The sequence below is a fragment of the Nomascus leucogenys genome, chromosome 1a, assembly GCF_006542625.1.
Source record: "Nomascus leucogenys isolate Asia chromosome 1a, Asia_NLE_v1, whole genome shotgun sequence".
Taxonomy (NCBI): domain Eukaryota; kingdom Metazoa; phylum Chordata; class Mammalia; order Primates; family Hylobatidae; genus Nomascus; species Nomascus leucogenys.
This window is the reverse complement of record NC_044381.1, coordinates 37,650,518-37,677,511: the sequence shown is the minus strand read 5'-3', so window position 1 is coordinate 37,677,511 and position 26,994 is coordinate 37,650,518. Positions and strand designations below refer to the sequence as shown.

Sequence of the window (26,994 nt, the reverse complement as noted above, 5' to 3'; positions counted from 1 at the left end):
CTCTATTAAAAATACAAAATTAGCTGAACCCAGGAGGCGGAGGTTCCATTGAGTCAAGAGCACACCACTGCACTCCAGCCTGGATGACAGAGTGAGACTCTGTCTCAAAAAAAAAAAAAAAAAAAATCTGGGTGTGGTAGTGCACACTTATAGTCCCAGCAGCTTGGTAGGCTGACGTGGGAAGATTGCTTGAGCCCAGAAGTTCAAGGCTGCAGTTCAGAAGGCTTGAGCCTTCAGATTGCTTGAGTCCAGAAGTTCAAGGCTATGATTGTGTCACTTCACTCTGTCCTGGGCAACAGAGGGAGACCCCTGTCTTTAAAATAAATAAGTAAATGAATAAATAAACATTATATGAAAAAGTCATGCATCTGACTTAAATCTAGCTGCCAAAATAACTTTTTTTTGTTTTGTTTTTTTTCTGAGACAGAGTCTCGCTCTGTTGCCCAGGCTGGAGTGCAGTGGTGCGTTCTTGGCTCACTGCAAGCTCCACCTCCCGGGTTCACGCTATTCTCCTGCTTCAGCCGCCCGAGTAGCTGAGACTACAGGCACCCGGCTAATTTTTTGTATTTTTAGTAGAGAAGGGGTTTTACTGTGTTAGCCAGGATGGTCTCAATCTCCTGACCTTGTTGTGATCTGCCCACCCAGGCCTCCCAAAGTGCTGGGATTACAGGTGTGAGCCACCATGCCTGGCCGGTCACAGGCCTCTCTACCAGAATGTCTCCGGTGCTATATTTTGCTTTCCAAATTATACAGCATTCATCATTTTTTCCAATACATTTTTAAAGCATTTGCTTTTGTTTCATTTTCTTATTGTGTGGCAAATTATTAATTCACATGAGGTCTTTGTACTTGCTGATATAGACAAGAGCAACAAATATCAAAATCTGAGCTTTCAATTTAGGAAAATAAAGTGGAAAGCCCACTGGATTCAGCAAAAAGTAGGATGAATGTTATGCTTATGAGACATGGATACACATTGCTTGGAAATATGAAGCTATTCCTTATTTACATAAAGTCAGTAAATATGTTCACATTTGACTTACTTTTTTTGGAGAGGGATTATATATGGAGTGGTCTCACTCTGTCACCTAGGCTGGAGTGCAGTGGTGCCATTCCAGTTCACTGCAGCCTTGACTTCCAGAGCTCAAGTGATCCTCTCACCTCCACCTCCCGAGTATCTGGGACCACAGGTGTGCATGCCACCGTGCCCGGCTAAATTTTTTTTTTTTTTTTTGAGATGGAATCTCACTCTGTCACCCAGGCTGGAGTGCAGTGGCACAATCTTGGCTCATTGTAACCTCCGCCTCCTGGGTTCAAGTGATTCTCCTGCCTTAGCTTCCCAAGTAGCTGGGATTACAGGTGCCCACCACCACGCCTGGCTAATTTTTGTAGTTTCGTAGAGACAAGTTTTCACCATGTTGGCCAGGCTAGTCTTGAACTCCTGACATCAAGTGATCCGCACGCCTTGGCCTCCCAAAGTGCTGGGATGGGGTTTTTCCATGTTGCCCAAGCTAGTTTTGAACTCCTGGGCTCAAGGGATCCTCCCGCCTGGACCTCCCAAATTATTAGGACTACAGGCATGAGTCGCCCCACTCAGCCACATTTGGCATTTTAAATCCTTAGGCATCAAAATCTGGAAAATGTTAGTGATTACAGGCTGCTCTTAGAGTGAAGTTAAATAACAGTGTTCTGTAATGATTTCTAAAGAGACCTTAAAAATATTTTACTCACCTATTTTTAAAAATGGCATTGTAAGAAGATGGGCATAATATTTAAAATCATTTTCTAGAAACAAGTTTTACTTCCATAAGAGCTTTGATCAAATACCTCATCATGATGAATAAGGCTAATTACACTTGTGGTCTTTGTGAGCTGCTTTAAAAAATTATATGCAAGCCTTCTTTGAACACTTCCATCCATGATCCCTCCAAGACCTTCAAATTTGCTGTGAGATTTACTGCACTGTGCAAAGGACTGTTTATCATCCCTGCCCTCTTTTGTTACTTACCCTGACGTTCTTCCTGCCCTCCCCAAATAGCTCCTGAATGATTAAAGGCAGAAATTCTGCCTTATCTGTCCTTTAAATCTCCCAGGGTACCAACACATATAGGCACTTGAAATCATCTTTTCCTTATCAGACCACATCACCTGTAGGGCAGTACTGCAGCACAAATCTCAAACAAGAAACGCTACTGGCCGGGTGCGGTGGCTCACGCCTGTAATCCCAGCACTTCGGGAGGCTGAGGCAGGCGGATCACGAGGTCAGGAGATCGAGACCATCCTGGCTAACATGGTGAAACCCGTCTCTACCAAAAATACAAAAAATTAGCCGAGCATGGTGGCGGGCACCTGTAGTCCCAGCTACTCGGGAGGCTGAGGCAGGAGAATGGCTTGAACCAGGGAGGCAGAGCCTGCAGCGAGCGGAGATTGCACCACTGCACTCCAGCCTGGGCAACAGAGTGAGACTCCGTCTCAAAAATAAATAAATAAATAAATAAATACATAATAAATAAGTAAATAAATAAAGACGCTACTGTAGCACTCTGGGTGGGAACTGAAAGGAGAGCTTAGTAAAGCTGCATGTTCTTTTTTTGCTTGTTTGCTTTTAAAAGACAGGGTCTCAGTCTGTCACCCAGGCTGGAGTGGAGTCCTCCTGCCTCAGCCTCCCAAGTAGCTGGGACTACAGGTGCACCGCAAAACCTGGCCAATTTTTTTTTTTTTTTTTTAGAAACAGGATCTTGCTACATAGTCCAGGCTGGTTTTGAACTCCTGGACTCAAGCAATTCTGCCTTTGCCACCCAAAGTGTGGGACTACAGGCGTGGGCCTTCACACCCAGCCTTATTTTAACCTTTCAAAGATTTTAAAAGCCTGTCGATTTGAATCATTTGCCTATAGTAAACTGTAACTGTGAGTATAACAGCTCTTAGCATGTTCTGTGAGTCCTTCTAGCAAATTATCAAACCTGAGTGTGGTTTTGGAAACCATCTGTAGTTGGTGTCAGAAATGAGGGTGGGTTGTGCATTGTACCCTCTAACTTTGCAGTGATTTGTCTCTATTGCCCATTTATCCTATTATGTTGTCTTGTTTTAAAAAATTGACTTGTAGACATTCCGATATATTTTTGGTATTAATCTTTTTGTAGTTATGTGCATTATATATATATGTGCATATATATATAATGCATATATATGTATATATATATATATATATATGTATATATATATATATATATATATATGCTGGGCATGGTGGTTCACACCTGTAATCTCAGCACTTTGGGAGCCCGAGGCAGGCGGATCACCTGAGGTCAGGAGTTCAAGACCAGCCTGACCAACATGGCGAAACCCCATCTCTACTAAAAACTACAAAAATTAGCAGGATGTGGTGGTGGGCGCCTGTAATCCCACCTACTCAGGAGGCTGAGGCAGGAGGGTTGCTTGAACCCAGGAGGTGGAGGCTGCAGTGAGCCAAGATCATGCCACTGTACTCCAGCCTGGGCAACAGAGCAAGACTCCATCTCAAAAAATCAAACCCCAAACACACACACACACACACACACACACACACACACACACACACACACACGTCTCTCTCTGTTGCCTCAGGCTGGAGTGCAGTGATACGATCACAGCTCACTGTAGCCTCACTTCCAGGCTTCAGGCTTCAGGCAATCTTCCTGCCTCAGCTTCTCGAGTAGCTGGGATTATAGGTATGCACCACCATGCCCAACCATGTGAATTTTTAAGCTGAATTTAGAGTAGCATTCACAGTAATGTCAGATGTTTCACCTTTGAGAGAATATACTTCCAAACATTTTGCTTTGACTTTGTAAACTGGATAAGAAAAGGTAACTATTAGCTCCTTTTTTTAAAAGAAATGAATGTAATCAAATTCTCTATTTAAAGCATTTGATAATACTGATATAAAACTGGCAGCCTGAAACTTTTTTCAGAAGTTTCTAACAGAACCAGTATAGGAACAGCTACTACTACACTTCGTTTTTAGTATGTCCATAAGAAAACTTGGACTTGAAAAAGATTGGAATTAATTAGAAAAACCTCTTTGGCTTGGCGCAGTGGCTCACACCTGTGATCCCAGCACTTTGGGAGGCCGAGGTGAGCAGATCCCTTTAAGGTCAGGAGTTTGAGACCAGCCTGGCCAACATGGTAGAATCCCATCTCTACTAAAAATACAAAAATTAGCCGGGTGTGGTGGCATGCACCTGTAATCCCAGCTACTCGGGCGGCTGAAGCATGAGAATCGCTTGAACCCAGGAGGTGAGGTTGCAGTGAGCTGAGATTGCACCACTGCACTCCAGCCTGGATGACAGAGTGAGAAAAGCAAACAAAAAACAAAACAAAAAAACCCTCTTTGATCTAAATGAAAAATCATTCTCCGCAGAATGATGTGTCTATGTACGTTCTTCAACTGCATATCTTAAATTATCCTCTGGAACACTCTTTTTAAAATAGCCATTAACTTTGAAGTAAATGATGTTACTTCTTCGGAAAGTGTGTCTTCCAGTTTTCATGTAGTCAGTGATACCTCTTTGTCCCCCATTGGAAACGGTAATGTGAACAAACATTTTATGCAGGTTGCTAGTGTATCATCAGTTTTCTTGAAAAACAACAAAATATTTGATTTTAAAAATGAAACCATGCATTTTCATTTTATTGAAATTCTTGTTTCCATAGCAGTTCATCACACAAGCCATACAATGAATTTCCTCACTAGATTCCTTGGATATGGATGGATTTGACCTTATTCTTATAAGGTTTTAGCCCTTTAAAAGTTTCCAGTCTCAGGCACAGATCTTAGGTCCTACTTTACTCTAGAGCCTTAGTTTTAATTCTCTACTGTACCAGGCCTTTGAATTGGCCAAGGAACAACCTTCTCTAATTCCTGGGATGAATTCCTGCTCTGCAGTGCAGTCCATGGCTTCCAAGCATGGTCTTCAGCCTAGCTTCTGCTCGCTTTTGGCCCTAGTGGCGTTTCTTCACTTTGTTGTAAGCTCAGCTTGAGAAAAGTTGTTGCTTCTTCTCTGCAAAATGGGGATGGTTATGATAATAGTATCAGTTCCATAGAGTTAATTATGTAAAGCACTTGGAATAGTGCCTAACAAATCATTACCACCATAAAATGTTTGATGATATTATTTATTTTTATCCAATGTCTCCATGTATTTGTGAGAGAGGTTCTTCAGAATTTCAAGTCCAGCATATGACTGGATATGGAAGTATGTTTATAAAGTTAACAGTACATGTTATAGGTAATTTTATATTTAAAAAATGTGTTTGGGTAGGCAATTTGCCATTGCACTACACTTATGTAACTGTACCTCCCCGAAGCCACATAAAGAACATGTATTTATCTTAGAAAAATGTGGTGCACATTTATAAATACAACTGACCCTTAAACAATGTTGGGGGTAGGGGTGCCAATCCCTTACACAGTCAAAAATCTGCATATAGCTTTGGGCCTCCCAAAAGCTTAACTAGTAATAGTCTATTTTTGACCAGAAGCCTTACCAATAACATAAACTGTCAATAGCATATTTTATATGTTATATTTATTATATACTTATATTCTTATAATAAAGTAAGGTAGAGAAAAGAAAATGCTATTATGAAAATCACAAGGAAGAGAAAATATATTTTCTATTCATTAAGTGGAAGTGGAGCATCATAAAGTCCTTCATTTTCTTTTTTTTCTCTGTGACAGAGTTTTGCTCTGTCACCCAGGCTGGAGTGCAATGGCGCGATCTCAGCTTACTGCAACATCTGCCTCCCTGGTTCAAGCCATTCTCTTGCCTCAGCCTCCCAAGCGGCTGGGATTACAGCTGTGTGCCACCAAGCCCCGCTAATTTTTGTATTCTTAGTAGAGTCAGGGTTTTGCCATGTTGGCCAGGCTGGTCTCAAACTCCTGGCCTCAAGTGATCTGCCTGCCTCAGGCTTCCAAAGTGCTGGGATTACAGGCGTGAGCTGCCATGCCCTGCGGAGATTTTTTTTTCTTTGATTCATGTGTTATTTAGAAGTATATTTTTAATCTCCAAGTATTTGGGGATTTTTCCAGTTATTGCTTTTGAGTATAATTCCGTTGTGGTCTGGCAGCAGGCACGCTATGAGTTCTATTATTTTACATTTGTTAAGGTGTGTTTTAGGGTACAGAATGCAGTCTATCTTGGTGCATGTTGCATGTGAGCTTGAGAAGAATGTGTGCTATTCTGCTATTGGATGAAGTAATCTGGAAATGTCAATTATATCCAGTTTAGTGATGGTGCTGTTGAGTTCAACTATGTGCTTACTGATTTTCTGCCTGCTGGACCTATCCATTTCTGATAGAGGGGTGTTGAAATCTCCACCTATAACAGTGGATTCATCTATTTCTCTTTGCAGTTCTATCAGATTTTACTCTGTTGTCAGCAGCATACACATCGAGAATTACTATGTCTTCAGGAGGAACTGACTCCTGACCCCTTCATCCTTATGTAATAGCTCCCTTCATCCCTGATAACTTTCCTCGCTCTGAATTTAGCTTTGTCTGAGATCACTATAACTATTCCCACTTTCTTTTTATTGGTGTTAGCACATTAAATCTTTCTCCATTCATTTACTTTTTTTTTTTTTTGAGACAGAGTTTCGCTCTTATTGGCTAGGCTGGAGTGCAATGGCACTATCTCGGCTCACTGCAACCTCCTCCTCCCGGGTTCAAGCTATTCTCCTGCCTCAGCCTCCTGAGTAGCTGGGGTTACAGGCACCCACCACCATGCCTAGCTAATTTTTTGTATTTGTAGTAGAAACAGGGTTTCACCATGAGCCATTGCACCCGGCAATAACAAAATATTTCTAATTCCCTCATCTTGTCTCTTGTATCTTTGCTGTTATTCACTTATATTAAGTGTCTTTCACTTATATATAAGCATATGTAAGCATATCTATCTATATATAAATATATATACACACATAAGCACACATAAACACAAATACATTGTTGGTATTGTTATTTCGAACTGTTATCTGTAAGATCAACTAAGAATAAGAAAAATAAGGCCAGGCGTGGTAGCTTACCCTTGTAATCCCAGCATTTTGGGAGGCCGAGGTGGGCAGATCACCTGAGGTCAGGAGTTTGAGACCAGCCTGGCAAACATGGTGAAACCCTATCTCTACTCAAAATACAAAAATTAGCCAGGCTTGGTGGCAGGCACCTGTAATACCAGCTACTCGGGAGGTTGAGGCAGGAGAATCGCCTGAACCTGGGAGAAGGAGGTTGCAGTGAGCCGAGATCGCGCCATTGCACTCTAGCCTGAGTGACAAGAGGAAAACTCTGTCTCAAAAAAAAAAAAGGAAAAGAAAAGAAAAAAAGTATTTTACCTTCACTTACTTATTCTCCAATGCCCTTCCTTTTTTAAATGTAGATCTGAGTTTCTAATCTGTATCACTTTCCTTCTTTCTGAGAAACTTCTTTTAATATTTCTTGCATGACAGGTCTACTGGCAAAAATGTCCCTCATTTTTTGTCTGAAGAATGTCTTTAGTTATCCTTCACTTTAGAAGGATAATTTTTTTCCTTCTGTTAGAAAGTTATTGAAGGATAATTTTGCAGAGTACTGAATTCTAGGTTGGTGACTTTCCTCTTAACACTTTAAATATTTCACTCCACTCTCTTCTTGCTTGCATGGTTTCTGAGGGGAAGTTGGATGTAATTCTTATTTTTGCTCTTCTATAGGTAAGGTGGTTTATTTCCCTCTGCCTTCTTTCAAATTTTCTTTTCTTTTTTTTTTGAGACAGAGTCTCACTCTGTCACTTAGGCTGGAGTGCAGTGGTGCAATCTTGGCTCCCTGCAACCTCTGCCTCTGGGTTCAAGTGATTCTCATGTCTCACCCTCAAGTAGCGGGGATTACAGGCACACACCACCGTGCCCAACTAATTTTTGTATTTTTGATAGAGATGGGGTTTCACCATGTTGGCCAAGCTGGTCTTGAACTCCTGACCTCAGGTGATCTGTTTGCCTCAGCCTCCCAAAGTGCCAGAATTACAGGCATGCGCCACCACACCCAGCTAATTTTTTTTTTTTTTTTTTTTTTTTTTTTGAGACGGAGTCTCACTCTGTCGCCCAGGCTGGAGTGCAGTGGCGCAGTCTCGGCCCACTGCAAGCTCCGCCTCCCAGGTTCACACCATTCTCCTGCCTCAGCCTCTCCGAGTAGCTGGGACTACAGGCACCCGCCACCACGCCTGGCTAATTTTTTGTATTTTTAGTAGAGACGGGGTTTCACTGTGGTCTTGATCTCCTGACCTCGTGATCCACCCGCCTCGGCCTCCCAAAGTGCTGGGATTACAAGCGTGAGCCACCGCGCCTGGCCTAATTTTTGTATTTTTAGTAGAAATGTGGTTTCACCATGTTGGCCAGGCTGGGCTCGAACTCCTGACCTCAAGTGATCTGCCTACCTTGGCCTCCCAAAGTGCTGAGATTACAGGTGTGAGCCACTGCGCCCAGCCAAGATTTTTTATCTTTGATTTTCTGAAATTTGACTATGATATGCCCAGGTGTCTTTTTTTGGCATTTACTATGCTTGCTGTTTTCTGAATTTCTTGAATCTACAGTCTGATGTTTGACATTAATTTGGGGAAATTTTCAGTCATTATTGCTTCTAATATTTCTTCTGTTAGTTTCTTTCTTATGATTTCCCATGATTCATGTTATGTCTTTTGTAGTTGTCTCTCAGTTCTTGGATTTTGTTTTGTATTTTTTGCCTTTGCTTTTCAGTTTCTAGTGTCATATCCTCAAGCTCAGAGATTATTTCCTCAGCCACATCCAGTCTACTAATAATCCCATCAAAGGCATTCTTCATTTCTATTCCAATGTTGTTAACTTCTAGCATTTCTTTTGATTCTTAGAATTTCCGTCTCTCTGCTTACATTACTCATTTGTTCTTGGATGTTGTCTTTCTCCTTTAAAGCCTTTAGCACATTAATCATAGTTTAAAAAAAAATTGGTCTGATTAATTCCAACATTCTTGCAATATCTGAATCTGGTTCTAGTGCTCATTCTGTCTTTTCAAATTGTTTTTTGTCTTTTCATATGCCTTGTAATTCCTTCTTGGTAGTGGACAAGATGTGCTGAGAAAGGAAAAAAAAAAGGTCTTCATTCTCATCTTCACGTGGAGTAGGCTGAGGAGCGGGCGGGGGGGGGGGTTGGTTTTGCTGTCTCAGGTGAGGCAGAAGCGGAAGAGGAAGAGGTGGCAGGGGAGCCAGGCACACTTGGTATAACTGTCGCCCAGGCTGGAGTGCAGTGGCACGATCTCGGCTCACTGCAAGCTCCGCCTCCCGGGTTCACGGGTTCATGCCATTCTCCTGCCTCAGCCTCCGGAGCAGCTGGGATTACAGGCGCCCGCCACCACATCCCGCTAATTTTTTGTATTTTTAGTAGAGACAGGGGTTTCACCGCGTTAGCCAGGATGGTCTCCCATCTCCTGACCTCGTGATCCGCCAGCCTCGGCCTCCCACAGTGCTGGGATTACAGGCGTGAGCCACCGCATCCGGCCCACACTTGGTATAACTGTAATTGAAAAAAAAATCTGCATATAACTGGACCCGTGGAGTTTGAACCTATGTTGTTCAAGGGTCAACTGTATATAATTTTTGTGTAAGCTTGTGATTCAGCAGTATTAAGTCTAAAATCAGCAAAGGTCACCTTTAGTATATAAAAAAAAAGCACAAAATAGTTTAAATGAGAAATTTCATTTTTATTGAATAAAAACATTATACAAACATGAAGGTATATTCAAATATTTGAATACATTAGTTTTTTTTGTAACTTTATATGCTTCATATAAAAGGACTGAGTTCAAAGCAGTATTATACTTGCTAATCATTACCAAAATTCTGATTCTGCTATACTTTTCATCAGGATTTCTGGACACTTCCCAACTAAACATATTAAGATTCCAGAAAAACAGGCCAGGCGCGGTGGCTCACGCCTATAATCCGAGCACTTTGGGAGGCTGAGGCAGGTGGATCACCTGAGGTCGGGAGTTCGAGACCAGCCTGACCGACATGGAGAAACTCCATCTCTACTAAAAAATAGAAAATTAGCTGGGCGTGGTGGCGCATGCCTGTAATCCCAGCTACTCAGGAGGCTGAGGCAGGAGAATCGCTTGAACCCGGGAGGCAGAGGTTGCAGTGAGCTGAGATCGTGCCATTGCACTCCAGCCTGGGCAACAAGAGTGAAACTCCATCTCAAAAAAAAAAAAAAAAAAAGATTCTAGAAAAATAAAAGATGACAACAGTCTCCCAAATAAGAGCAGTTTGGGGGTGAGAAATAGCAGTTCTCTAGGAATGCATAACTAAACCATAGTGTACATTTAAATTACCAAGTTTTAAAAAAATTTAAACAATTCTTGGCTGGGCATGGTGGCTCACGCCTGTAATTCTAGCATTTTGGGAGGCCGAGGCAGACGCATCACCTGAGGTATGGAGTTCGAGACCAGCCTGGCCAACATGGTGGAACCCCGTCTCTACTAAAAGTAGCCAGGTATGGTGGCGGGTGCCTGTAATCCCAGCTACTTGGGAGGCTGAGGCGGAATTGCTTGAACCAAGGAGGCGGAAGTTGCAGTGAGCTGAGATTGAGCCATTGCACTCCAGCCTGGGTGACAGAGCAAGACTCCATCTCAAAAAAAAAAAGGCCGGGCACGGTGGCTCACACCTGTAATCCCAGCACTTTGGGAGGCCGAGGTGGGCGGATCACGAGGTCAGGAGGTCAAGACCATCCTGGCTGTTACAACACAGTGAAACCCCATCTCTACTAAAAATACAAAAAATTAGCTGGGCGTGGTGGCAGGCACCTGTAGTCCCAGCTACTCGGGAGGCTGAGGCAGGAGAATGGCGTGAACGCGGAAGGCGGAACTTGCAGTGAGCTGAGATCACGCCACTGCACTCCAGCCTGTAGTGCAGAGTGAGACTGCGTCTCAAAAAAAAAAAAAAAAAAATTCTTATAGTTCCTTTTCAAAAAGCACACCGACCATATTTTTAAATACGTATCTTAAATATCTAAAACAATTTTTTTCTCCATAGCTCCCCCAACCCCCCAAAATCCTAGTGAAATGGATAGCAAGTATGTAGTTTGAGAAGGTGCTGTGGACACTGGCTATATGTGAAATGTTCGGATTGCCACACTTCCTCTGAGTAAAGCAATTAGGATGGAAAAGTGGACTGCAGCTTATATAATTTTGCACTTTTGTGAAGGTTGTTATGTGGCATAAAATTGTCCTATAACGTTTAAAGACCTTTTCCTGGCCCTACAATATTAATCATGCTCATTATATAACAGTTGGGAAATACAGAAAAGTACAGAAAAGAAAATAATAACACTGTAATCTTAACACAGAGATACCTACTGGCAACATTTTGGTGTTTATTTCCTGTCTTTTTCCTAAGCATACAAAAATACAAATATATACATATAAAAATGCAGTTACATTGTTGACAGATTTGATATTTTGCCTTCTTCACTGAATACAATGGTCTTGTGTTGCTCTCCTGTCTTTATATATTCTTCGTCAGAATTTATATTGCCAAAAAAATCTTTCATTGACTGAATATACCACAATGTAAAATAATTTAAAGAGTATTTATGATTTTATAGCTTTTAAAGTTCTATTTTGTATATTCATTTTTGTTATTTTGTATAAAATGTTAAAAGCTATAAAATGGAAGTATATATCACATTTTGACAACTGATGCCTCCCAGCACGCAATTCAACTGGTTCAAGCCCCGTTTATGCTTCCCTAACTCCTCAAAGGCTGGGAAGGGACAGCAGGTTAGACACTGCACGAGGATATTACACCCAGGCATTGAAGGTCACATTCCAAAAGGTCCAGTTGAAAGTGACTGAGTGCATTTTAAGTCACACATGGATAACTGAAGGTCTGTTTGTAAAGTTCACATGCTGAACTCCTACAAGCTGTAAAACGGAGTTGATAGGTTTGTGATCCAACCTATTCCTATCGCGGTGTATAAAATGGATGTTGTTACCTAGAAGAGAATGAGAATAAAAGGCTGAGGCATAGTATTATTCATCAGATTTACTGCTTACTAAAATCAAGGAAGCTTTTCAACCTTTAATTAGTCCAAAGGGAAAAATTAATTACCTGGAGTGTATTATATTCTCTATATAATGCCATAATAATTTTTAATCATGGTAATAAAGTATGACAAGGATTATGATTAAATAAGAGCGATACTTGATGTTTTATGAGATCCAAGGGGAAAGATTTTTAAATTATAACCTTCTGTTAGGTTTTATTAAATATAATTAAATAAAATGTCCTGTCAGATGGGCAGAATACGGAACTCACATAGACACCAAGCTGGAAAATCACATCTGTTTCTTAAATCTAATAATAGAATAAATATAATAAGGAAATAAATCACTCACTTCAAAAAATCCACTCCCAAATACTGATTTAACAGGCTATCTGTATTATAACCATAGCCCAAAAGAGGCTCTAAAATAAGGCCTTAAAAGACAATCAGTTACAATACACTTAGATGTTCACAATCCTTACATCTGTTCAAATACAGATTTTATAATTTATAATCATAAATTTACAATCTAGTTTCTGTTTGATTCTTGAACTCAAGACTAGAATTTTAACTTAAACCATTAGATTAAGTATATGAGGCATGTTTTCTTTCTTTTTTTTTTTTGAGACGGAGTCTTGCTTTGTCGCCAGGCTGGAGTGCAATGGCACGATCTCGGCTCGCTGCCACCTCCGCCTCCTGGGTTCAAGCGATTCTCTTGCCTCAGCCTCCCGAGTAGCTGGGACTACAGGCTTGCACCACCACGCCCAGCTAATTTTTGTATTTTGAGTAGAGACAGGGTTTCACCAGGTTGGCCAGGATGGTCTCGATCTCCTGATCTTGTGATCCGCCCACCTCGGCCTCCCAAAGTGCTGGGATTACAGGCGTGAGCCACTGCACCCGGCCATGAGGCATGTTTGCTAAGCACAGCTGGCCTTCTGCATCCATGGGTTCCGTATCCTCATTCAACAAACCACAGACTGAAAATATTCAGGAAAAACAGGATAGCTGCATATCTGCTGAATATGTACAGACATTTTTTTTCCTGGTCATTATTCCCTAAATAGTACAGTACAACTATTTACATTGCATTTGGTATTATAAGTAAACTAGAGATGATTTAAAGTGCAGGGGAGGACATGCATAGGTTAGATCCAAATACTACACCATTTTCTGTGAGACACTTGAGCATCTCAGATTCTGGGATCCACTGCAAGTCCAGGAACCAATCCACCATGGATGCTGAGGGATGACTGTATGGTCCCAAGTTGGCACACAAATGATGCTCTCCATGTGCTCTTTCTTCTTTACTTATTTTTTGGGACAGCGTCTCTGTCTCTCGCCCAGGCTGTAGTGCAGTGGCGAGATTTTGGCTCACTGCAACCTCCACTTCCCAGGTTCAAGCAATTCTCCTGCCTCAGCCTCCCTAGTAGCTGGGACTACAGGTGCATGCCACCATACCCGGCTAACTTTTTGTATTTTTAGTAGAGTTGGGGTTTCACCGTGTTAGTCAGGATTTTCTCGATCTCCTGACCTCATGATCTGCCCGCCTTGGGCTCCCAAAGTGTTGGGATTACAGGTGTGAGCCACCACGCCCAGCCCATGTACTCTTTATTCTTACACAACGGAAGATGTGGACAAATGATTCAGAGACATGGAGATAAGGGACTCAAAAACATCCCCTTTTGGGTCTGAGGATGGAAATAAATTGTTCAGAAATATGGCTAATGTCATTCGGGGCTAATGCATAGGATTCATTCTCATTAATCAGGGCTTCTTTTTATAACGAATCTAACTGTTATAAATTCATGAGAGGGAGGGAAAAGGAGATTTTGGCTATAATGTTCCAGCTGCAAAAAGCCCAAAAGTCGTACTACTCAGTCAAAACCCTCCTTTTAAAAAATATGGTATTGGCTGGGTATGGTGACTCACACCTATAATCCCAGCACTTTGGGAGGCAGAGGTGGGCAGATCATGAGGTCAAGTAATTGAGACCATTCTGGCCAACCTGGTAAAACCTCGCCTCTACTAAAAATACAAAAATTAGCTGTGTGTGGTGGCAGGCACCTGTAGTCCCAGCTACTCGGGAGACTGAGGCAGGAAAATCGCTTGAACCCAGGAGTCAGAGGTTGTAGTGAGCCGAGATCACACCACTGCACTCCAGCCTGGTGACAGAGCAAGGCTCCGTCTCAAAAAAAAAAAAAAAAAAGGTATTTATGAAAGTAAATATTACTTGCGTAACTCTTATAAGCTGTGCTCATTAAGCAGACAGTTTTAAAAAGGAAGAAAAAACAAAAAGATGATCTTACAACATAGTGATTTAGGCTTTTGGGCCCTGTCTGATATGGGTGTTTGTCCTTTGCTGCAATGCTGGAACACAGTAGAGATCTAATAAGTTACAATACACTTAGATGTCCACAATCCTTACATCTGTTCAAATACATCTGTTCAAACACTTAGCAGAGACGAGCCAAAGCAATCTCCGGTGGTCCACACCCATCAATAAAGTTGCTAACAGTGTGTGGCTTAGAGTCGGACCTCAATCCCATTCTTTTTTATTTTTAGAGAGGGAGTTTCCTTCTTGTCACCCAGGCTGGAGTGCAGTGGCATGATCTCGGCTCACTGCAACCTCCGCCTCCCAGGTTCAAGTGATTCTCCTGCCTTAGCCTCCCAAGTAGGTGGGATTACAAGCATGCACCACCACGCCTGGCTAATTTTTTGTACTTTTAGTAGAGACGGGGTTTCACCAAGTTGGCCAGGCTGGTCTCGAACTCCTGGCCTCAAGTGATCCACCAGTCTCAGCCTCCCAAAATGCTGGGATTATAGGTGTGAGCCACTGCCCAGCCTCAATCCCAATCTTATGGGATGAGCTGTCCCTAGCACTGACTTACTTGCTGACACTAAGTAAATCTCCTAGTTTTGTTAGGTATAAATAACTACATGGATTCCTTTCCCCTTTTTTTTTTTTTTTTTTTTTTTGAGACAGAGTCTCACTCTCTCACCTAGGCTGGAGTGCAGTGGTGCGAGCTTGGCGCACTGCAAGCTCCGCCTCCCGGGTTCACGCCATTCTCCTGCCTTAGCCTCCTGAGTAGCTGGGACTACAGGAACCCGCCACCACGTCTGGTTAATTTTTTTTGTATTTTTAGTAGAGACGGGGTTTCACCGTGTTAGCCAGGATGGTCTTGATCTCCTGACCTTGTGATCCACCCGCCTCGGCCTCCCAAAGTGCTGGGATTACAGGCGTAAGCCACCGTGCCCGGCTGGATTCTTTTCTTGAAAAAAAAAAAAAAAAAAAAAAGCACGTGACCATTTTCCCCTATTCGGAAATGTCCATCTCCACTGAACATTCCTAAATAGGGGAGTGTGACAGCCATATACAGATCGCCAGCCCACGTGACTGTGGGAAATCATCCAGGCATGGGATGATGGGCATGCTCATCAAATACATAAACATCAAAATACACAGAAGCCTTTGAAAACAAAAGATGCTCCCCTACAAAAGCACAGCATCCTGACTGTAATGCCAAGATGTCCATCTGTACAGGGTGTCTGCTTTATGAAGAAAATGGTGGGCTCTGGGCTGGGCGTGGTGGCTCACGCCTGTAATCCCAGCACTTTGGGAGGCCAAGGTGGGTGGATCACGAGGTCAAGAGATCGAGACCATCCTGGCTAACATGGTGAAACCCCGTCTCTACTAAAGATACAAAAAATTAGTTGGGCATGGTGGCGGGCACCTGTAGTCCCAGCTACTCAGGAGGCTGAGGCAGGAGAATGGCGTGAACCCGGGAGGCGGAGCTTGTAGTGAGCCGAGATTGCCCCACTGCACTCCAGCCTAGGTGACAGAGCGAGACTCTGTCTCGGGGGAAAAAAAAAATGAGAAGAAAAGAAAATGGCGGCCTCTGAACTTGTAAAAGGCACAAGACGTCTACTGCTGAACCTGGGCTTTGATACTTACCTGGACCTAAAATGAGGGTTCCACCTTGCTGAGCTGGGTCTCCTTGAAAATCAAAGAGAGGGCCAGTCACTGCCCGCCACAGGCTCCGAAGGCTTCCTGAGAGTAGATTTGATTTTACGTGGGGGCTCTGTCCTGCAATGTCGAAAATTGTCTTTAAATGTCATTTTATATTCAATTTGATATTAAGAAGATAATGTATTTCTACAAAACATTCTCTTTCTTCCTTCAAAGAATGGTTTCTCCATTGTTTACCATCAACATTTTGGCTCAGATCATTCTTTGTCCTGTGCGATACCTGGTGTTTTGCAACATCCTTGCCTTCTACACCCACTAAATACCAGTGGCACCGCTTACCAAGTTGTAAAAACCAAAAATGTCTTCAGACAATGCCAAATGTCTCCCAAGGGAGAAAGGAGTAAATGTCCCAGTTAAGAACTACTGCTTTAAAGGAAAACGTGATGACGGACCCACATCATTTTCCGCCACAGAAAAATGTCAACTATAGACTTCTCAAATTAGCAGTGCTTTCCATCTTAATTCCCCATTTATACTCTGTTTAGTCTCACTTATTAATAGGCAGCTACAGTCTTTTTCAAGAGACATTGTGACACACACTGCTATGTGTTGGTCAAAACCTGTTTCCTCTTCCTGGGCCCACAGCTAAAGTATATTTTCCAGTCTTAGTTGCAGTTAGGCAAGGCATGTGACTATGTTATAAACAATGAATGAAATGATCTGTGCTGCTTCCAGGCCAAGCTCCTCTCACAAGTGATTCTCATGTTCCTTCTACATTCTTGGAAGGCTTTGGTTGAAGGTGGCAAAGCACAAGATGGAAGGTGCCAGGATCCCGGAACTGCTGCTCAAGAGGAAAGGCATCCAAATAGAAAAACCGTTCTTGAAATTTCTTTTCTTTTTTTGAGGCGGAGTTTCACTCTCGTTGCCCAGGCTGGAGTGCAATGGCGCGATCTCGGCTCACTGCAACCTCCGCCATCCGGATTCAAGCGATTCTCCTGCCTCAGCCTCCCAAGTAGCTGAGATTACAGGCATGTGCCACCACACCCGGCTAGTTTTCTATTTTTAGTACAGACGGGGTTTCTCCATGTTGGTCAGGCTGGTCTCAAACTCCTGACCTCAGGTGATCCGCCCGCCTCGGCCTCCCAAAGTGCTGGGATTACAGGCATGAGCCACCGTGGCCGGTCCTGTTCTTGAAATTTAAGATAAAAAGAAATAACCTCCTACCACGTCATGCTACTGAGACATGGAGGCTTAGCTGTGACAACAGCCACTGCAGCTGCCTCTTCACTTCTCCTTGGCTGTCAGTTTTCTATTTCTGTTATCACAGTGGCTGATACTTAATTTCCACTTCATTGGAGCAAAGAAACTCAGTCTCTTTATTCTCGTTGTAATTAATTTTTTTCCTATCCTTGCCATTTATGTCTTACTTTTAACTTTTTATTTCGATGACTATGCAGCCTTTGGCCTGCCTAATTTCCTAAAATTTCGAAATACCTATTATTTCTCTTCATCTCTTCAACTCTTTGATTTCTTCCATGTTTACATTATAATGAGCATTTATCTTACCAAGAAACAAATACAGGCTCACTAGCATAGAGACTTGAGTAGAAGATTAAGTTTTACTTTGTTTTTTAAGAGACAGGGTCATGCTCTGTTGCTCAGGCTGTAGTGCAGTGGCACAATCATAGCTCACTGCAGCCTCAAACTCCTGGGCTCAAGCGGTCCTCCCCCGTCAGCTTCCTAAGTAGCTGTGACCACTGGTTCATGCCACCAATCCTGGCTAATTAAAAAAATTTTTTTTTGTTGAGATGGGGGTCTCACTTTGTTGCCCAGGCTGGTCTCAAATTCCTGGCCTCAAGTGATCCTCCCACCTCTGCCTCCCAAAGTGCTGGGATTACGAGTGTGAGCCACCGTGCCTGGCCTTGAATTATACTATCTTACAGGATTCTATATGTGAAATAAATGCTCAGAAATCCAAACTCTCTCCTTATTTTTGGGGAAAAATTCAAAAAAAAAATTTGAGACAGGGTGTCAATCCGTCACCCAGGCTGGAGTGCAGTGGCACGATCACAGCTCACTGCAGCCTCAACCTCCCAGGCTCCAATCAATTCTCCCGCCTCAGCCTCCCGCATAGCAGGGAGTACAGGCACGCACCATGCCCAGCTAATTTTTGCATTTTTTTGCAGAGACAGGGTCTGGCCATGTTGTCCAGGCTGGTCTCGAACTCCTACACTCAAGAAGTCCTCCCACCTTGGCCTCCCAAAGTGCTAGGAATGAAGGTGTGAGCCACCACACCCAGCCCAAACTCTCTTCTTATGTCCAAAGAAGGCGTCAATTAATATTTCAGAAATTTTAGAAATTCAACTTGAGATTCCATAGCCTAGACCTAAGTAATCTTTGTTGTCAAGCACAATCTAGTTTTGCCAGTTTGAATTTAATTCTTTTGTGTCAAACTCATGTTTTTCAGTCTTCTACAAACCCAGTACTCCCTTGTATGTAATGGCTTCATTCTTATTCTTCATCTTTATAAAACAGGCACCATTAATTTTAAATTGTAATTGTATAATATATTTTTAGTGCCTTAGTTTTCAAGTAAGACTATTCTGAGACTGATTTTGAGATTTATGCTTTATGTTTTTTTAGGGAGAAACCTTAAAAAAATTATTTTATGAGAACCTAATATTTTGTTTGGCAATGCAGTCCTTCAACACAGGTTCAAGTAGTGAAGATTTGAATACACCCTCTCTTATAATTACAAGCATATATTCAACTTAGTATTCATCTATTTACTCTGCAATTCCATATCTTTATTGTGACAATGAATAGTGAGGTGTTACTAAAGTGAAACTCACAGTTTATGTCTAAAGTGCTAAATTTTGTTTTTGAGATGGAGTTTCGCTCTTGTTGCCCAGGCTAGAGTGCAATGGCACAATCTTGGCTCACCGCAACCTCCGCCTTCTGGGGTCAAGCAATTCTCCTGCCTCAGTCTCCTGAGTAGCTGGGATCACAGATGTGCACCACCACACCGGGCTAATTTCATATTTTTAGTAGAGACGGGGTTTCTCCATGTTGGTCAGGCTGGTCATGAACTCCTGACTTCAGGTGATCCGCCTGCCTTGGCCTCCCAAAGTGCTGGGATTACAGGCATGAGCCACCGCGCCCAGCCCTAAAGTGCTAAATAATTAAGCAGACCTTACACGTGTTGAGACTCTGTTACAGCACATGAAAACTGTGTTCCAAAAAGTAAGGTTCACAATCTGTACTGCTATGATTTCCTATACTAAAGAGAGAGAAACAAGCAGACTCTATGTTTATGCCAGCTCATCATTAGTTCTGATCAAGTTTAGGTCTTTTTCTTTAAAAACATCTATAAAGGAGCCGGGCACGGTGGCTCATGCCTGTAACCCCAGCACTTTGGGAGGCCGAGGCGGGTGGATCGCCTGAGGTCGGGAGTTCGAGACCAGGCTGACCAACATGGAGAAACCCTATCTCTACTAAAAATACAAAATTAGCAGGGCATGGTGGTGCATGCCTATAATCTCAGCTACCCAGGAGGCTGAGGCAGGAGAATCGCTTGAACCCAGGAGGCGGAGGTTGCAGTGAGCCAAGATCCCACCATCACACTCTAGCCTGGGCAACAAGAGTGTAACTCTGTCTCAAAAACAAAAAACAAAAAACAAAAAAACCCATCAATAAAGGGATCATGCAACTCTGCCTCACAAACAGCTCCCAGACCCGTCCCCTCCTCTCTATTCCCTCTGGAGGCCTTGCCATTTCTTTCTAGCTTATGTTTGCCCTACAACCCTGTCACAAATATCACTGGCTCTGGTTTGGCCAGCTCCAATCCCTGCTCCACATGGGCTATATGACTGTCTCACTTCTCTGCTTCAAACACTTGTATAATTCCCCAGCTGCTTCAGAATAAATCCAAACTCCTTGGCACATTACCCCAGGCTCAACACGAACTGGCTGTAACTTATCCCTTGGCTCACACCAATTCCCCTAACTGGGTCTTACACCCTGGCCAGAGGCAGGGACCTGTATTTTTCTGAAGGAGTCATGTTTTCTCATGCCTTTGTGCTTTTGCACATGCTACTTTCTGTCTACAGCACCCTTCCCCACCCTCACTTCACCCAGCTAACTCCTTTCAGAGTGAGCTGAGACTTCATCTCCCCTGAGAAGCCCTCCCAGATCCTACTCCACTTAAATTGCTGACAAAGGAATTTCTAGTCAGGAATGCCTCCCTCCACCACTGGCCCTTAGATGGTATTGTAATTAGCTGTTTGTGCCTGTCTCCCAGAGTAGATGATGAGTCTGCATGGTGGGGACTACGTATTTTATCACTGTCCTCCTGGGAGCATCCAACACAGTGGGTAACAAACAAGAGGTCGATAATATTTATTCAAAATTATTGATTTTTGTTTGAATTGAGTTCTCTTATCTGGCATTTCAGAAACACACATAAGCAGTACAACTCAAGTTTTCTAAGCTCTATTAATTACAAGGAACTGTGGCAAGGGCAGAGAACACAGATAATGTAAAGATGAATAAACATGAAACTCTTCAACTAACTATACTCTCTGGTCCCCTTAAGTGCAGTAATAGAGTATATAATGAAGTGCAGGGTGCGTGAAAGCAACAGGGAAGCAATGATTTCTGCTTGAAGAGTGATTCAGAGCCCCTTTCAGTTGGGTGATTTCAAATGATAAGTGGGATTTCCTCAATTAAAGGAGATGGGGTATTAAAGCCATGGTACTGAGGTATAAAATTATGTGAACTTAATACTACTTTTCGTTTAATTACAAAAGTAAAATATACTTGTAAAAAATACAAAAGCCAATTTTCTCACTCCCCTCCTTCAGGTAAACACTACCGTATCTTTTAAAACCTATTTCATTATGTGCGCGTGTGCACACACACGATCTTTATGAAAATCCTTTTTGTTTTCACAAAAATGGAACCACATTGAAAACACTTCTGCAACTTATTTCCATTGAATAGTGCTTTGCTAACAGCCTTCCATGTCATTACACCCAGAAAATGAATCCTCTGGAGCCTGGTGTATCTGGACCACTTATTAGAATAATAAAAAGCAGCCTGAGGCTGGGTGCAGTGGCTCATGCCTATAATCCCAGCACTTTGGGAGGCCGAGACAGGTCAGGAGTTCGAGACCAGCCTGGCAAACATGGTGAAACCCTGTCTCTACTAAAAATACAAAAAATTAGCTGGGCGTAGTGGCAGGTGCCTGTAATCCTAGCTACTTAGGAGGCTGAAGCAGGAGAATCATTTGAACCCGGGAGGTGGAGGTTGCAGTGAGCCGAGATTGCACCACTGCACTCCAGCCTGGGTGACAGAGCGAGACTCTGTCTCAAAAAAAAAGCCTGATTTATGAATTGACCATGTTTCCCTATGCATATATACACAAATATGAAAATACACCACCAGTGTTTTCTATTTGAGACATGTTATGTCTTACCTGAGGAAGCAATTTCTTCACCTCTTTTCATTCCCAACCTTTTATAAATTTCTCTCTCAGGATCGACATAGATTTCATGAGAATATCCAGTCAGTTTGCAAAAAGGCTGAAAAGAGAGAATGGTTGGAATTTTTACAAGAACAAATGAAAGAAAAGTAATGATACTCTAACTTCAGCCAATTTAGCCTACATTTAGTGGTTTAAATAATGTAATTTTTATGTCTGAAACAGATTTTATTCATTAGTCTCCCAATGTGCTAGATATTTACCTCAATATGATGGTAGGATGACTGTCCAATCACTATAAGGGTGACATTTGCTTCCTTAGGAGAAAAAAAAGGACATGTATATATCATTAGAAATTATGCATGTTTTATACAACATCCCTTAACCCAACTCTACTGTTTCATTCTAATGCCACCTATAGGCTTCTAGAGGAATGGAATAAACAGCAAAATTGTGTGAGTTAATGCAAAGATATGTATGGTAAAATATTAATTCAGATGCTTCTTTTGCTGAGTAGGAATTTCAAGACTTACACATAAGACTTAAAACTATAAAACTACTAGAAGAAAACTACAAAACTGCTACATGACATACGTGTAAACAATGATTTCTACGCCGGGCATGGTGGCTCACGCTTGTAATCCCTGCACTTTGGGAGGCCGAGGTGGGCGGATCACAAGGTCAGGAGATCGAGACCACGGTGAAACCCCGTCTCTACTAAAAATACAAAAAAATTAGCTGGGCGTGGTGGCGGGCGCCTGTAGTCCCAGCTACTTGGAGAGGCTGAGGCAGGAGAATGGCGTGAACCCGGGAGGCGGAGCTTGCAGTGAGCCGAGATTGCACCACTGCACTCCAGCCTGGGCGACAGAGTGAGACTCTGTCTCAAAAAAAAAAAAAAAGACAAATGGGACTATATCGAACTAAAAAGCTTCTGCACAGCCAAGGAAACAATCAACAGAGAAGACACAACTCACAGATTGAGAGAAAATATCTGCAAACTATACATCTGATAAGCAGCAAATATCCAAAGTGTAAAAGAAATTCAAACAACTTTGCAAGAAAACAACATAGCCTGATTAAAAAATGGACAAAGGGCTGAGCATGGTGGCTTACGCCTGTAATCCCAGCACTTTGGGAGGCCAAGTCAGGTGGATCACCTGAGGTCAGGAGATCGAGACCAGCCTGACCAACATGGCAAAACCCCATCTCTACTAAAAATATAAAAATTAACTGGGTGTGGTGGCACGTGCCTGTAATCCCAGCTACTCTGGAGGCTAAGGCAGGAGAATCACTTGAACCTAGGAGGCAAAGGTTGTAGTCAGCCGAGATTGTGCCACTGCTCTCCAGCCTGGGGGGCAGAATGAGACTCTGCCTCAAAAAAAAAGGCCAAAGATATGAATAGTTCTCAACAGACATACAAATGACCAAAAGATAAATGAAAATATGCTCAAAATCACTACTCATCAGGGAAATACAAATTAAAACTACAATGAGATATAACCTCACACTTGTTAAAACGGCTATCAGTAAGATGCAAGATAAGGGTTGGTGAGGATGTGGAGAAAAAGCAACTTTTGTACACTGTTGTTAGGAATGTAAATTAGTACAGCCATTATGGAAAACAGTGTGGAAGTTACTAAAAAAAATTAAAAATAGAACTATAATATGATCCAGCAATCCCACTACTGGGCATTTATCCAAAGGAAATGAAATCAGTATGTTGAAGAGATATCTGCACTCCCATGTTTTATTACAGCATGATTCACAATACCAAGATATAGAAGCAACCTCAGTGTTCAACAATGGATAAATATGAAGGAAATGCGGTATCGGCCGGGCGCGGTGGCTCATGCCTGTAATCCCAGCACTTTGGGAGGCCGAGGTGGGCGGATCACAAGGTCAGGAGATCAAGACCATCCTGGCTAACAGGGTGAAACCCCGTTTCTACTAAAAATACAAAAAATTAGCCAGGCGTGGTGGCGGGCGCCTGTAGTCCCAGCTACTTGGGAGGCTGAGGCAGGAGAATGGCTTGAACCCGGGAGGCAGAGCTTGCAGTGAGCCAAGATTGCGCCATTGCACTCCAGCCTGGGTGACAGAGCAAGACTCTGTCTGAAAAAAAAAAAAAAAAAAAAAAAAAAGAAAATATTACACTGTATCCCATAAACACATACAATTATATATGTCAATTTTTAAAAAGAGAATAAAAGGATACGCAGAGAAACAGTCAAAACATTGTTTTCAAAATTATATAGTCAATAATATTCTCCCCAAAGACATTCTTTTTTTAAAACTTTGTGGTACAGTTATTTTTTTTTTTTTCTTTTTGAGACGGAGTCTCGCTCTGTCGCCCAGGCTGGAGTGCAGTAGTACGATTTCGGCTCACTGCAACCTCCGCCTCCCGGGTTCACGCCATTCTCCTGCCTCAGCTTCCCGAGTAGCTGGGACTACAGGCGCCCGCCACCACGCCCGGCTAATTTTTGGTATTTTTAGTAGAGTCAGGGTTTCACCGTGTTAGCCAGGATGGTCTTGATCTCCTGACCTCGTGATCCGCGCGCCTCGGCCTCCCAAAGTGCTGGGATTACAGGCGTGAGCCACTGCGTCGGGCCGCACAGTTATTTAATCAATGTTATTTTTTCACATCCTGATTGATAAGGTCTGCTGAAAAAACATCTGTTTTATAAAGGCTGTTCAATGCCCTCCCTCAAAAAGCTCACTTGGGCACAAACCTATCTGTGCCTGAAGAAAAACAAGTATGTGGCTGTCCTAGAGACATGGAACTTGCAGCCTATTAACATAAACATTTGCACCTTTACGATATATTAGTATTTTCCCATAATAAGCAGCTATTTGGAGTGTAACAAAAAATAAAGGGAAGAAAATAACCATTTCCAGCAGTTGTTTTAGGGCATTATCAGTTAACATTTGAGAACAGGCACTAGGTTACCAGGCAACACCACAATTGTTAGTACGTTTACCACCAGGCAGCATCCAATGAGTTAGGGCAGAAATAGATCTCTGACGTCTCACTCCTTTTGGAGGGACGAGGGTGGAGAGAGGTGCGGGGAGGGGCAATCCGGGCTGCAAGCGCCGCGCTGGAGCCGCGTCCTCCCCCGCCCCGCTCGCAAGGTCGGCAGAAGCGGGCACTGGGCCGCCCACGCTCGGAAACTCACTTGTAAGAAACTCTTGGGGATTCTGGCCAGATCCTCTACGTATTCCTTGCAGATGTAACACAGGAAATGCTGAAAGCCGAAACGGCAGAAAGGGCAAGTTAGTAAAGCAACACCCTCGGGCCCCGAAGGATCTGTGTACTTCGCCGTGCGTGACGCGAGCAAAGGCGACGCCCGCGGGGCCGGGACTGGGGGCCCGGGCGCCCGGCGCGTGGGAAGCTGGCCTCGTCCTCACCCTGCCCCGCCCTAGTTGGGAAGCGGCCGCAGCTGGGCAGGCTGCCTTCCCGTTTCCGTCCTAAGAAGCAGGAGGCGCGGCTCGCATCCCGGCAGCGTGCCTGGGACCCTGGGCCGCGCTTCCCTTCCAGCCCCGCCGCCCGCTCACCCGCTCACCCGCACGAACACCACCACGGCGCGGCGGTCCCGGAACAGCGCGCCAAACGGTACCCGCTGCCCGCGGGCGTCCAGCACCGGCAGCTCGGCCACGGCGGCCGCCAGGGGCTGCCCGCTGTCGGGTCCGCTCGGGGCCGGGACCAGGGAGGCGCCTCCGCTAACCTGCCGCGTGACCGGGGCGGGCGCGGCCATGACGCGGGGCGGCCGAGGGCCTTGGTCCGCTCTGCCAGCGCGGAGCGGGGCGGGGCGCGTAGAGGCTGGGCGCGGCGGGCGGGGCGGGGCGTGCAGAAGTGGGGCCTGGCAAGTCACGGTTTCCGCCGCGCGGCGCGGGCCTGGGAGTTGTGGGAGTGAACCCCGCGGGCGGTTCTGACTCAGCTCTCAGGGTAGGGGACAGAGAGAGAAAGTAAGGTCTATCCAGGGCGAGCAAGCGTCATTGAAAAGAAAGCCGCCGGCGCCCTCCATAGCCACCTGAGCGGATGTTCTCACCTATTCGAGAACTAATGGGTATATGTGTAAAAGGTGGGCTAGGGCCGGGCCCACGTTTTGTACACACACAGGCCGGGCCTGTATCCTAGCGACTTGGGAGGCCGAGGCGGGAAGATCACTTGAGACCAGCAGTTCGAGACCAGCCTGGGCAGGTAACAGAGGGCAACGCCATCTCCATTTTTTAAAAAAATAAATAAAAGGTGAGCTGGGTGGGATGAGGATGATGAAGTTAGATGGCTTAGCAGCTGTTTTGTAGAAATCCCACACTTCCAATTCAGTTTCTCCTGGGGTGGGTAGGCAGGCATAGGGAAATCTGGGGATCTCAGCCTTTGTGAGACCAAACTGGCCCTGGATTTAGAGGTTCGTCTTTCTCTGGGATTTCTCATGGGTGCTAACCGTGTGTCCAAAATTTCCAGAGCAGGACCAGATAACATTGCAGGCTCTTTGTCTTCGTAAGTTTACTCACCCTTGTGTATGGATTTGGGGTTCAGAAAGTACATCCTTTATCTATAGCCTTTGTTGAGTTGAAGAATATTTACGGGGCAGAGTGCTAGGCAGGTCTATGTGACTGATGTGACTCTGCCACAAAGTACAGGAAAGGCTGATGCTGCATCCTCTGGCTTTCACCTGTGTGAAGATTTTATACTTTATTGAGAACACATTAAGTGCTCTGAGCAGCTCTGCAGTGTGTTTAGAAAATTTTAAGCGTAGATCTGTTTGTAAGTCAAGATAGTTTCTTTCTGAGATAGGGTGTCGCTCTGTCGCCCAGGCTGGAGTGCATTGGCACGATCATGGCTCACTGCAGCCTCTACCTCCTGGGCTCAAGCAGTCCTCCTGCCTCAGCCTCCCAAGTAGCTGTGATCACAGGCATGCACCACCATGCCTGGCAAATTTTTTTTAGATTTGTTTTTGTAGAGACAAGGGTCTCCCTATGTTGCCCAGGCTGGTTTTGAACTCCTGGGCTCAAGCAATCCTCTTGCCTTAGCCTCCCAAAGTCCTGGGGTTACAGGCATGAGCCACTGGGCCTGGCCAGGAGCTTTATGAGTTTTTGAAAATAAATGCATGACCAAAGTGCAGGCTGATGAATAGCACTCGCAACAGGCAGTTTGCCAGATGTCACCAAATTTATTGTAAGCAGTGTTTTGGTAAGCAGAAATTGATATACAGATAAGAATGGTGGTATTTTGGCAGCTCTAATTAATTGCTGATATCAACGAATGAAAAATTTTCTTTGACATTACTGCTTTCAGTGTCATATTTCATGTGAAATAAATTACAGGTTAGACAATTTCACTTTCAAATACAAAGAGCCACATGACTTAGTTTTTGCAGAGTTATGAACTCAGACATCATCAAAAAATAGTTTTGGAGGAGGAATAGTAGCCATGCAGAAATGCAGAAATTAGAAGGTGTTGTCTAGG

General features: G+C 43.7%; 1 protein-coding gene across 3 annotated transcripts; it reads right to left on the bottom strand.

The window, feature by feature from the left end:
• Positions 1–11,385: 11,385 nt before the first annotated feature.
• Positions 11,386–25,313, bottom strand: PRXL2C (peroxiredoxin like 2C). 3 transcript variants are annotated; one of them, XM_003260529.4, is made up of 6 exons: positions 25,088–25,313; positions 24,701–24,769; positions 21,794–21,847; positions 21,525–21,630; positions 16,034–16,165; positions 11,386–12,030 (listed from the first exon to the last, which is right to left on the bottom strand). In XM_003260529.4, exons 1-6 carry the CDS (start codon positions 25,277–25,279, stop codon positions 11,903–11,905), a joined length of 681 nt encoding a protein of 226 aa, XP_003260577.1. In that variant the 5' UTR covers positions 25,280–25,313; the 3' UTR covers positions 11,386–11,902. The 3 variants fall into 3 exon arrangements, with proteins under 3 accessions (XP_003260577.1, XP_030654347.1, XP_012356091.1); XM_030798487.1 differs by having other exon boundaries at positions 25,142–25,313; XM_012500637.2 differs by lacking the exon at positions 16,034–16,165.
• Positions 25,314–26,994: the final 1,681 nt, after the last annotated feature.

Excerpts from the sequence above, each read along its gene's own strand:
- PRXL2C (XM_003260529.4), bottom strand. The coding sequence starts at position 25,279 with ATGGCCGCGCCCGCCCCGGTCACGCGGCAGGTTAGCGGAGGCGCCTCC. Across the intron at positions 24,770-25,087 it reads CCGTGGTGGTGTTCGTGCGG|CATTTCCTGTGTTACATCTG; the intron begins GTGAGCGGGTGA and ends TTCGGCTTTCAG. Across the intron at positions 16,166-21,524 it reads TGAAGAAATTGCTTCCTCAG|GACAGAGCCCCCACGTAAAA; the intron begins GTAAGACATAAC and ends TCGACATTGCAG.